The sequence below is a fragment of the Rhincodon typus genome, unplaced genomic scaffold (assembly GCF_021869965.1).
Source record: "Rhincodon typus isolate 14 unplaced genomic scaffold, sRhiTyp1.1 hic_rhity00004276, whole genome shotgun sequence".
Lineage (NCBI taxonomy): Eukaryota > Metazoa > Chordata > Chondrichthyes > Orectolobiformes > Rhincodontidae > Rhincodon > Rhincodon typus.
In genome coordinates, this window is record NW_025969914.1 from 1 (window position 1) to 13,375 (window position 13,375).

The 13,375-nt window shown below is 38.8% G+C and overlaps 1 protein-coding gene across 1 annotated transcript; it reads left to right on the plus strand.

The window, feature by feature from the left end:
* Positions 1 to 1,339: 1,339 nt before the first annotated feature.
* LOC125481917 (zinc transporter 5-like) lies at positions 1,340 to 11,954 on the plus strand (the record flags this gene model as incomplete). Its single annotated transcript, XM_048593863.1, has 6 exons — positions 1,340 to 1,427; positions 4,045 to 4,132; positions 4,306 to 4,382; positions 6,448 to 6,618; positions 9,648 to 9,936; positions 11,276 to 11,954. Coding segments are annotated over 6 exons (943 nt in total), but the record flags the coding sequence as incomplete, so codon positions are not given.
* Between the last annotated feature and the right edge of the window lie 1,421 nt (positions 11,955 to 13,375).

Here is a 13,375-nt window from a genome sequence, read left to right on the forward strand (position 1 = left end):
CCCCTTTTCTGATGAAGGGTCTAGGCCCGAAACGTCAGCCTCTCTGCTCCTATGATGCTGCTTGGCCTGCTGTGTTCATCCAGCCCTGCACCTTGTTGTCTCGGATTCTCCAGCATCTGCAGTTCCTACTATCTCTGATATATAAGCATTGATTTGACTTTTCAAAAAGGGTTAAAATTTAAGTGAACGTTAAGCTGAAGCATTGAAATTCCAATGTACCTACTTGAAAAATGAAAATGCAGATCAAAACTGCAGTAAGTAATTGTGAGTGTGCGCTTATGTTTGCTATTTTCCAGGCTCCTTCACGTGTGCTAATATCTTTAATGTGGTAGCCAAACTCTCGTTCTGCAGAAGATCTCTGCATGGTAAATATAGTAAGGGGCCTAATTCTAACTGCTTGGGTTCTGCTCCTCCTCTCAACTTTAAGTCTGCGAGGAACATTCTTGATTTGGAATTGTGACACAGATGAGAAGGAGCAGGGGAAATTAAGGCTATGCTTTTCAGTAAAGTGCATCTGAAACTTGAATTCTTGCTTGAACCCTTTGTGGTAAAAGTGTTTGTGTCTTGGCTGACATTTATCCCGAGATCCTGAGCACAGCAGCATTAGATACAATATTCAAAATGGCAGGACTGTACACACAAGAATGGGAAGTTCGCTTAGACATTACAGATGGTAAGATCATGAGGTAGTTAGTGCATTTTAAAAATAATTAGTGAAAGAGACCTTTGTTTATCAGTTGTTTTACATTTTTTAAGCATGTTTTGCACTTTTATGCATTTTTTTTTGCATAACATTGACAGAATCAGAAGCTTCCACAGACTGAAATTTGCCCAGGTCGGCTCTAGGTTATCTTATGCTATATGTTTGTTCCTACTTGCTTGCAGGCTTTTACAAGTGCCTTGTGTTCAGCAAGATGCAAGGAAATAGGCAAATTCTGTTTTCATATTGTCTTATATGTTGACTTTCTTTTCCCAACATATAAAATAGATTTCTAGAAGCTTAAGGTGTCAAGTGGTAAGGGGAGAGAGCGAGACTGAGGCATTGAGTTGGAGGATCAGCCATGATCATATTGAATGGCAGAGCAGGCTCAGTGGGATTAATTACCTACTCCTCGTATTTCCTGTGTTTCCTTTCTGTGGAGCAGTGTCCTGGCATTCATTTGGTGCTTTTTAATGATCATCCAATTCAGTCCATTTTTATGTTTTTAGAATAATATATGAATTTGAGCCAGTTCTACTGCATTTTGTGGCGTATTTATTGTGATATGGTTAGTTCTAATCATTTTAATTGAAGACTTTAAATACTAAAAATGTGTGCCATTACATTTTGTCTTTACAGAACAGTACTTCTATTTGAGCACAGTGACATTGTTGTCATTTCTCTGCTTGGTGTTTTGTTTACCAGCTCCGATGGAGGCCCAGCAAAGGTACAGTGCATCTCAAATGCATTCTGTGCAGTTTTTCTTATTGTAAAAATATAAAGAATATTGTTCTTGGGGAATGTTGCCCTTCTAAGTTTAGGGGATAAATTCCATAACTGTTTAGATTAGTTTCATGAGATAAATAGCCGATGTAACTTAAAACATTTTTACAACTGATTTTTTTTTTTGGACAGACTGTGATAATTATTTTGGTTTGTTTGTTTGTTTATGTGAAGAGAACTTTTCCTGAAGTATTGTATATACTATAAATAGATCTTTGGAATCAGGAGTTTAGTTTAATTAAACAAATGTGTTTGTGAAGCTGTATGTTGAATATTTACTTTACAAATCTGTTGAATTTATTACTTTAAATTTGAAACAATAAAGTGGAGATTTTTTAAATTATTTGACAAATTTACTCCTGGGAACAAATGCCTAAAGGTCTGAAAACGGCCACAAAACAAATATTGCTTAATTTAAGCTACCATTTTAGAAGAATTCTAATGATGAACATTAATAAAACCCGTTTCTGAATTGCATGCTTATCAATGCCTTTAAACATTTACATAATTTAACTCATGGCGATGTGATCATAACCCTACTTTATACCTGAGAAACATAAATGCAACATTAATCAATATCTGCCATTAGTAAGAATGAATCTGCACAATGCATTGATGTAACATCTTTGAATTAATTTGTTTCAAATAAAGTTTCTTTGTGATTTTGATGAATTGACATGCTTTGAGGAATGGCATCGTTCACGTCTTTGAAGCAACCAGGTTAAATGTTGAATAATAAATAAGTAAAGTGGAATTTTGAGAGATTGCCAAACTGTTATGTCTTTGAAATTTCATTGATTGCTAAGGTGAGCATCTAATGTGTTGGATAAGTTTAGAAGTTGCATCTTGACAATTAGATAATTTATGGATAGACTAGTATCTAGTTTATTATGCTATAGTAGGAGATTCTAAATTGATTGTTATACAATGACTAATTTAATGTGTTTTAATTAGTCTTCGTTTTATTCAACTTGAACAAGTTTAATTATAACTGCATGTAACATAATCAGAGGGCTTCTATAATGTGACCGAAGATTGAGTAATGCATTTTCTAAACATTATTGCCTTTGGTATCCTGTATTTTTGTAATGCTTATATATGTGTTTCATTTTTCCCACTCCATTTGGATATTTTGGTATGAAGAGGATATTTAACGAAACCAATTGTAAACTGAGAATCATCAATTGCAGGTTTAACAAGTTGTATTTATAAATATTGTGTATTATTTATGCAGCATGATACATTACGTTCTTATTGCATATTTTGTTGAAACCAGTTAATTTTGTTTTAAAATCTGAAATCTTGTATATTTGCAAAAAAAAGGATGCTGCAAGATTCCATTGTTTAAAAACAAAGAGTTTTTTTACCTTACAAAGAATCAAGCAAAACATTTTCGCTAGCCATGTTAATACCAAAAATCACAATAAAATCTGTGTGAATTAATGGGCAAGTTGCTGTTGATTATAAAATATAACTTCCTTTATTCATTTATGGGATGATGACATTGCTGGTTAGACCAGCATTTGTTGACATCCTGAATTGCCCAGCGGGCAGTTTTAAGTGTCAGCCACATTGCTGTAGATCTGGAGTCATGTGTAGGCCAGATCAGGTAAGGAGGCCCAGTTTCCTTCCCTAAAGCATATTAGTGAACCAGATGGGTTTCCCCCCAATAATCAACAGTAATTATGCCCATGAATCCAGACTCTTAACTCCAGATTTCTATTGAAATATGCTATGGTGGGATTCAAACCCAGGACATTACCTAAATCTCTGGATTAATAGTACAGTGATAACACCATTGGACCATCACCATTAACTGTAAGACACAGTAAATCGGTCTTTGTGAATTGTCATTGTAATTCACTTAATATATAGGATATCAACCTGAGTTATAAAGTCCTTCAAAACTGTCTTCCTCTTGAAAAATTTCAGGTTCTGTACTTCCAGGAGCTATCCTATTCCACAACCGATGACAGCACAAACTAACCTGAGTTCCGTGAGCGCGATCTTAGGAGTGTAGAGACCGGGAGTAGGCCATTCAGTACCTTGAGCCTGCTCCATTTAATGAGATCATGGCTAATCTATGGCCTGACTCCGTATACCTGCCTTTGGCCCGTATCCCTTAATAGTTTTGCTTAACAAAAGCCTACTGATCTCAGATTTAAAATTAACAACTGATTTAACATCTACTGCCATCTGTGGAAGAGAGTTTCAAACATCTACCACCCCAATATTTCAGGGTTCCTGGCCTTCAAGCTTTTGAAAGGGCCTGAGTTTGCTCTACTTGATGAATTTCCCGCATTTGTCAGTATTATCAGTTTACTAGCAAATATAAAAATGACTATTTTCTCCATTTTAATATTTTCTTTTTCTAGTCTTTTTAAAGACTTTACAAGTCTTTAGGGCAAGGAATCCCTTGGAATGTGTAAAAGATTAGGTGGAGGCTTCCAGCCAAAAAAAAAACTCAAAAGCTCTTGGTTTAACAGATTGTATGTAGTCCAGTTAAACTTGGGATTTTACATTTAATTAATCAAAATATGTATATTTTTCCCCATCCGTAGACAAGAGGAGCAGCTTTCTTCATTATCGCTGTCGTCTGTTTATTATTGTTTGACAATGATGATCTGATGGCTAAAATGGCTGAACACCGTATCCTTTCTGATAAGAGCTGGTGCATTGTATTTGTGTAAGATGTACATGTGGATTTCTCTTTATTAATTGGGCAACATCCTGCTGTTGAATAATGAAATCTGACTGATTTATTTAACCAGTAATTAATATATATATAATGCTTGTTTCTTTAACTAAATTCTACCTTGTAGCTGAGGGCCATCATGATAGTGCATTAACACATGCACTGTACACAGTCATCTCTCTTCTTGGAGTAGCAGACCACAAGGTAATTCCTTTGTAATAGCAAGGGTGACATTTGCTAGCAATATTGATAGGATGTCATCCTAATATTCTAAACAGCTTTAAGCAATTAGCATTTATGTATTATAATCTGTATTAACAATTGTCAAATGAAGTCACACTCGGCATTCCAAAAATATACATTTTTGCCAAGACTGTTTGCTAAAACTTTGTGTTTAAAGAATGCATAATGCATTGTTTACCATTTCTATTATATTTTAGTTGGCGTGTGCACAGCACCACGCAGTTGCTTTGTCAAGTGTAGTCTGCATTCAGTCTTCAACCATGTGAGTCATTGTTTAGCCTGCACGGCAAGATGGTTTTGCTGACCAAACTGATTTTGAGCAGCAACGCAGGCCTTAGAAACTGTTTAAAAGACCCTACTATGAAAGCTTAAAACCAATTGGGTGAGCAGTGGGGATCCCCAACGAGCGAGCAATTTCTGTTGGATGCTCTTCCTGCCAATCTTGAGTGATAGAGAGAGCGTATCAATTTCTATAATTCAGGCATAAATTAGAAGTGATTTTCAATTCGGCAGTTAAATGACCTCCTGCCTTGTGCAAAGGCTGCCAGCTTGATGGAGTTGGCTTCCTTACAACAATCCAGGAGGCATTGGAGGAGAAGGTTCTTCCATTTAGGGGGCGCAGCAATTGAAGACTGGCTACCCAGTCCTAAAACCCAACAAAAGGGATTTCCCTCTGTTATATGAATGGTACAAAAGTGTGAGGTGATTCATTTTGGAAGGACAAACTTGAAAGCAGAATACAGGGTTCACGGAAAGATTCTTGGCAGTGTGGAGGAGCAGAGGGGTCTCGGGGTTCGTGTCCCCAGTTCCCTGAAAGCTGCCACCCAGGTGGATAGAGTTGTTAAGAAGGCATATGGTGTGTTAGCTTTCACTATTAGAAGGATTGAGTTCAAGAGCCATGAAGTTATGCTGCAGCTATACAAAAGCCTGGTTCGGCCACATCTGGAGTATTGTGTCCAGTTCTGGTTGCCTCATTACAGGAAAGATGTGGAAGCGTTGGAAAAGGTGCAGAGGAGATTTACCAGGATGTTGCCTGCAATGCAGGGAACGTCTTACGAGGAAAGGTTGAGAGAGCTAGGGCTTTTCTCTTCAGAACGACGAGGGGTGAGAGATGACTTCATTGAGGTGTACAAAATGATCAGAGGTATAGATAGAGTAGACAGCCAGAGTCTTTTTCCTAGGGTGGAGGTAGCTATTATGAGGGGACATAGTTTTAAAGTGAGTGGAGGTAGATATAGGGGAGATGTCAGAGGTAGATTCTTTACTCAGAGTGTGGTCGGGCCGTGGAATGCATTGCCGGAGAGGGTAATGGAGTCAGCCTCATTAGGGGCATTTAAGCGGCAATTAGATAGGCATATGGATGATAGTATAAGATAGGGGTAGAAGTTAGATAGACCTTAGGATAAGGGTAAAAGTTCGGCACAACATCGTGGGCTGAAGGGCCTGTACTGTTCTATATTCTACATTCCTTCCCCTTCCAACATTATTGTGTTTACACCTGAGATGCCCTGGAGATCTCATCCTTGTCTCAGCTGCATGCATGTCTAAAAGTGGGGCATGAAAAGTGCAGCCTTCTAATTATGCTGGCAACATTGGGGGCCCAATAGTTTTGTAATCAATTTATGTAATCATATTTTTGTAATCATATTCATGCCTTTGATTTCCCGTGTAAAGAACTGTCTATCTAGGCTATTCCATTCAAGGGAAGCATGAAATGAACTCCAGAATGGCTGTCCACCCATAGCAGTTTACTGGACCCAACGTGGAGATCAAATTGGTGGATATCAGGACTGACCACCTTACTACTTCACTGTCTCAGCCAGAGACTGAAGCACAAAATGCTACCCTAAACAGACAGCAAAAAAACAATTTTTAAAGAAAGGGGCTGAGGAAATATCTTTCTGATGTGGAAGCATAAAAACCAGTTCATATTCAGTTTGTGGAATTTCAATTTGCCGCATGCATTTTTTAAATAGTGATGTTGTTTTAAGTTCACCATCTCACAATTTTAATTGGTCTCTTTTAGGGTGGAGTTTTATTACTGGTGATGTCGTTGTGTTTCAAAGTTGGTTTTCATACAGCTTCTAGAAAGCTGTCTGTGGATGTCGGTGGAGCCAAACGCCTGCACACCTTATCTACCCTAACTTCAGCAGTGTTATTGTTTCCATGGGTAGTCATATTGACTGTAACAACAGAGGTAATAGACATAGTATATTTACCACTCTGATTGCAATTATCAAAATGCTGGGTAAACGGGTTTGCTCAAAATTAACAAATTGTCCATCTTGGTTTAAAGTAAAACAAATAAAATGAATGGTGCATCATTTTTCTTCTGCATCAAAACATCTCCTCCATTGTCACTGACTCCATCCCTTCCCTTGGTTTTAAACAGGCTGGGCAAGCTGTCCAGTTGGTAACCTGCACAACTTCAGACTAAGCTTTAAACTCATTCTATAAAATTACCACAATCACTTATTTCATCCTTCTTGACATTATCTTCATTAATTCCTGCCTTCCCACTTTTGCCAAAGTTGCTACATGCACCTTCAGCAAAGTGTAGACTGTTCTTCTCAGCCTTCCAACCTATTTCTTCATTAAAGTACAACATCCAAATCTCTGTTTATTACACCATAAACCACCACCACCATTACTTATTCATGACCATCCTTATTGATTTAAACTCTCATCTCAGGCCCCAATAAATCAAATTTAGAATTCTCATTCTACTTTGTATGTTGCTTCTCTTGGCAATCAAAGGTAATGATCAAATGAGCTGTCTGACTCTAGCTGCCTTTGAACGACCCCTCTGCCCATTTGTTTGGGGAAGAGTCCTTGACTGTCTTGGCTCTGTCTTAGAATCATAGTGTACAGCATGGAAACAGACCCTTTGGTCCACCTTGTCCATGCTGATCAGATATCCTAAATAAATCTAGTCCCGTTTGCCAGCATTTGGCTCATATTCCCCCTAAACCCTTCCTATTCATATACCCATCCAGATGCCTTTTAAATGTTGTAATTGTAGCAGCCTCCACCACTTCCTCTGGCAGCTCATTCCATGCATGCACCACCCTCTGTGTGAAAAGTTTCTGCTTAGGTCCCTTTTAAATCTTTCTCCTCTCACCTTAAACCTATGCCCTCTAGTTTTGGACTCCCTTACCCCAGGGAAAAGATCTTGTCTATTCATCCTATCCATGCCCCTCATGATTTTATAAACCTCTATAAGGTCACTCCTCAGCCTCCAATGCTCCAGGGAAAATAGCCCCAGCCTATTCAGCCTCTCCCAGTAGCTCAGAACTTCCAATCCTGGCAACATCCTTATAAATCTTTTCTGCACCTTTTCAAGTTTCACAATATGCTTCCTATAGTGAGGGACCAGAATTGCATGCAGTATTCCAAAAGTGACCTAACCAGTATCCTGTACAGCCACAACATGACCTCCCAACTCCTGTAGTCAATACACTGACCAGTAAAGGTAGCATACCAAATGCCACCTTCACTATCCTGTCCACCTGGGACTCCACTTCCAAGGAACTATGAACCTGCACTCCAAGGTCTCTTTGTTTGGCAACACTCCCCAGGACCTTACCGTTAAGCGTATAAATCCTGCCTGATTTGCCTTTCCAAAATGCAGCACCTCACATTTATCTAAATTAAATTCCATCCGCCGCTTCTTGGCCCATCTGATCAACATTTCATTGTACTCTGAGGTAACCTCCTTCGCTGTCCATTACACCTCCAATTTTGGTGTCATCTGCAGGCTTACTAACCATACCTCCTATGTTCATATCCAAATCATTGATATAAATGACAAAAAGCAGTGGACCCAGCACTGATCCTTGTGGCACACTGCTGGACACAGGCCTCCAGTCTGAAAAGCAACCCTCCACTGCCACCCTCTGTCTTCTATCTTCGAGCCAGTTCTTTATCCAAATAGCTAGTTCTCCCTCTATTCCATGTGATCTAACCTTGTTAACCAGCCTACCATGTGGAACATGTAGAACTTGTCGAACACCTTGTCAAAGTCCATTTAGATCACGTCCACTACTCTGCTGTCATCAATCCTCTTTGTTATTTCTTCAAAAACCTCAATCAAGTTAGTGAGACATAATTTCCCATGCATAAAGCCATGTTGACTATCCGTAATCCGTCCTTACCTTTCCAAATACATGTAAATCCTGTCCCTTAGGATACCGTCCAACAACTTGCCTACCACTGATGTCAGGCTCACCGGTCTGTAGTTCCCTGGCTTTTCCTTACCACCTTAAATAGTGGCACCAAGTTAGCCAACCTCCAGTCTTCTGGCACCTCGCTTGTGGCTATCGATGATACAAATATCTCAGCGAGGTGCCCAGCAATCACTTCCCTAGCTTCCCACGGAGTTCTAGGGTACACCCGATCAGGTCCCAGGGATTTATCCACCCTAATGTGTTTTGAGACGTCCAGCACCACCTCTGTAATAATGGACATTTTTCAAGATGTTGCTGTTTATTTCCCCGTGTTGTCTATCTTCCGTATCCTGCTCCACAGTAAACACTGATGCAAAATACTCATTTAGTATCTCCTCCATCTCCTGCACTTCCACACATAGGTGGCTTTGCTGATCTTTCTGGAATTCCTTTCATAAATCTCACTGCCTTTCTACCTATTTCCATGCTTAAAATCATTTCAACAAGTGACTTAGTTCCTACTGCCTTAAAACATTTTTTTCCACATTAAATGAAGCATGTAACTGTGTTATTGAGTAGAATAGACTGTCCAAAAGACAGTGTAGATAATTTTTGGAATGGGTATTTTGAGGAGTAAGCAGTTGATTTGTGCCCGTACTTAAGTCTGGCCAGTTAAACTGCATGATCAGTATATGTCCTGTATCTCACTCTGCTTTACAGTAATTGCAAGCGAGAAAATGATGCCGCATTAGAAATCTCCAATTGAGAGTTGCACCTAGTAATATCTTTATCCCTGTTAATTGTATTGAGAATTTAGTATTGTATGATTATGTTGGTTGTTCACTGGCTGTAAAGTCCAGGAGCTTAAATAATGTCAGTATTGTTCTTACAGTTGCCCAGCTCTGATAATGAGGGCAATAATCAGTTAAACTAATTGTTTTAGTAGTGATTATATGTCTTCTGAGCATCATGCCATTGAAATTTATGATGAGTTACAACTATTACATTGCCCTCTTATAGTAACTTAAGTTTCTTAGAACTTCTGTCTTTTGTGTTATAGAGTAAAATAGAATCCTGGTCTTCTCTTATTATGCCATTTGGGACTATCATCTTCTGTGTGCTAATGTTGGACTTCTATGTAGAATCTATATGTTCTGCCAAAATGGAAGCTCCGAAGTGTGCACAATATGGTTCAATCCTGGTGTTTTTTGGAGCTTTACTTCTTGCTAATTTCTGGACACATCCAATAACTGATCAGCTACGTGTAATCAACAAACAAACCCTGCAGCACAGCACTGAACATGTATTGTCAGGTGGAGTCGTGGTTAGTGCCATTTTCTTCATTCTAGGTGAGTATTCTTGTTATAAGTCACTAAAGAACAAAGCTTATTGTGTTTGCGCCATTGGCAGCTTTTAGGTATGCATTCTTATTTCAGTTCCTTTCTTTTTGTTATGTTCTTTTGCTATTCCTTTCTCAGAACTTAGTCAATTCTCTTTTGAATGCTGCCTCAACAGCCACAGTTATCAAGTTCTGAGCTCATGTGTGAAAACATTTAAGATAGAGAGGAGACAGCACAGAGTGCAGCTGGAGGAACACAGCAGGCTAGGCAGCATCAGAGGAGCAGAAAAGTTGACATTTCAGGTCGGGACCCTTCTTTAGAAATGAGGAGAGGATGTTTCCTCTTGTGGGGAAGTCTAGAATGCGAGGCTGTAGTTTTAGGTAAGGGATAGATGATTTGAAACAGAGATGAGGTGAAATTTTTTCTCGCAAAGGGTCATGAATCCGTGGAATTCACTGCTGCAGAGTGTGGTGGATGTCAAGATATTTTTAATTAATAGTAACTGTTTGAAGGGTTATGAGGAGTGGACAGGAAAACGAGGGTAAGGCCAAGATGGGTTCTATCATAATCATAATAAATGGCAGAGCAGGCTCGAGGGGCTAAATTGTCTACTCCTAGTTATTTCCTCGAACCTACCCCTTTGACCTCCAATCATCACCCTAGCTTTTTTCCTTATTATCTAAAGAATTGCAACTAGTGGAAAATCATTTACTGTTTATCCAATACTGAACAATGTTATTAGATGCCCTTTGACCATTTCTAAACCAACAGATAATACGTCCAATTCGTAAGTGATTTCTGCATTATTATTAAAATTACAAAGGGATAGACAAATTACTATTTTCAATATTTTTGAGAAATATCTGCACAAAATCTTTAGCTTTATATTTGACGCACATGATTTGTTCATTTTTCCTTTGAGTGCAACCACTTTTGTAACTACACGAAGACCTTAAGGGGAAAAGTTCCTTATGGAAACTTCAGTATGTCAATTCAAGAAATGATTTCTGTTGTACTTTGTGCAATATGCATTAGCACCTGAAATCAAGTATATCAAATAGTCATGTGTGGAATTCTTGAGCAATATTCCTCCCTCGAACAACAGCCCCATCACAAATTTATTTTATGTGCCATCTGTTTTCAATGTGACTAATCACTAAAGTTGTACTTGAAGGGCTTTGAAATTTTTCTTGTTTTAAACCTTTATCAGTATACAGTGTTGATTAAAGGAATACGAACATTGAGTGTTAAAGAGATTAAAAAAGAAAGAGGCTAATATGCAGACTTTTATAAACGTTGAATATAAAAAAGCTTAGTTTAACTCACTTGTGTTTATCTATCTCTCCAGCTGCCAGCATCTTATCCTCACCTTCTAAGAAAGGGCAAAAGGGTACTCTGGTTGGTTACTCACCTGAAGGTACCCCACTGTATAACTTTATGGGTGATGCCTTACAACATACTTCCCAATCAATGCCCAGGTTTATTAAAGAATCTTTGAAACAAATCCTTGAAGAGTATGATTCCAGACAGATCTTCTACTTTCTCTGCCTTAATCTAGTGAGTATTTCATGTTTGTGATTTTATTTTTCACACTTGAAATAAAAGAACATTATAAATTTTATGAACAAAGGGATGGCATTATGGAGTTTGAAGAAACGAATGCAATCCCGCATGCATTACCCAGCATAAGGGAAGATGGCTGTGGCTGTTAGAAGCTAAATTAAATCACCTCAGCCCAGGATAGTACTGAAGGAGTTCTTCACGGTCCTAGGCAAACTGTCTTCATTTTTTTTCTTCAATGGCTGTCTTCCATCATGAGGTCAGAAGTGGGATGTTCACTGACGATTACAGCGATTTGGCACTATCTGTATCTCCTTAGGTACTGAACCAGTTCATTTCCATTTGCAGCAAGACAAGGGCAACATTCATGCTTGAGCTGATAAGTTGCAGGTAACACACAAGTTGATGACCACCAACAAGCAAGAATCTAAATAAAAACTGAAAGAACTGCGGATGCTGTAAATCAGGAACAAAAACAAAGTTGCTGGAAAAGCTCAGCAGGTCTGGCAGCATCTGTGAAGGATAAAATAGAGTTAACGTTTCGGGTCTGGTGACCCTTCCTCCGAACTGGACAGAATCTAACCACCTCCCTTTAATATTCAATGGCATTACCATCACCACTACCAAAATCTGGGTTACAATTGACTAGAAATTGAACTGGACAGCTATATAAATAGTGGTTACAAGGGTGGCCCAGAGGCTGTAAATTCTCTGGCGAACAACTCATTGTATCTGTCTTCCCAATGTCTGTCCAAAAAGCTGCAGAAATTCAACCAAGCTCCTTCGATTGTATCTTTCAAACCCCTAACCTCGACTACCTAGAAAGACCAGGGCAGTGATGCATAGAAACACTACCTACTGAAAGTTTTCCTCCAAGTCGCACACTATCCTGACTCAGAGCTATGTCACCATTCCTTCACAGTGAGTGCGATAAAATCCTGGAACACCCTCATTCACGGCATTGGGTTTATGTACAACTTGAAAACAGTAGTGGTTCAAGGAGGCAAGCATCACCGCTTTCTTCAGGGCTATTGTGTGGAGGTGCCAGTGTTGGACTGAGGTGGACAAAGTCCGAAGTCACATGACACCAAGTTATAGTCCAACAGGTTTATTTGGAATCACGCAAGCTTTCGGAGGCCTGCCCCTCATCTGACGAAGAGGCTGCGCTCCGAAAGCTGGTGAGATTCCATATAACCTGGTGCCGTGTGACTTCTGACTTCAGGGCTATTGTGGACAGCAATTAAAGGTTGAACAATGTGGTGATGCCCACATCCATGAATGAATTGTTTTTAAAAAAGTCACAAGTGTGATAGAACATTCTCCACTTGCTTGGGTGAGTGCAGTTGCAGCAACATCCAAGAATCTGTGCACTGTTCTGGACAAAGCTTCATCAACAGATGATGCTAGATGGAGGAGTTGTTCAGGTCATATGAGTTTATCCATGAAAAGATTCTATAAGTTTTTTTTTCAATGCTTAATTTAATAGATTAATAAATATTTCCTGATTTTCATGACACTATTTCTTTTGAGAGATCACTTTTCATATATGAAGAAAAATGTGCTGCTTTTAATTTTTTTCTTCCTTTCTCAAAATCCAGATTTGATGTCAGTTACTGAGAGTAGAATGCTGTACTTTATATAATATGAGACTAGTGAGACATACAAGTTAAAATTCTGTCAACAAATTGAGATTATATTCGGGCCATCTGAGTATTTGTAGTCAACCCCAAATGGCTTTGGGGTAACTAAGATTCAGAAATAAATGTTTCACAACATTGTCCATTTCCCAGGACCAAACTTTAAAATGTTAGTTTACAGCCAAAGCAAAGAAGTAATGTACAAGAGATAGTAGGAACTGCAGATGCTGGAGAATCCGAGACAACAAGGT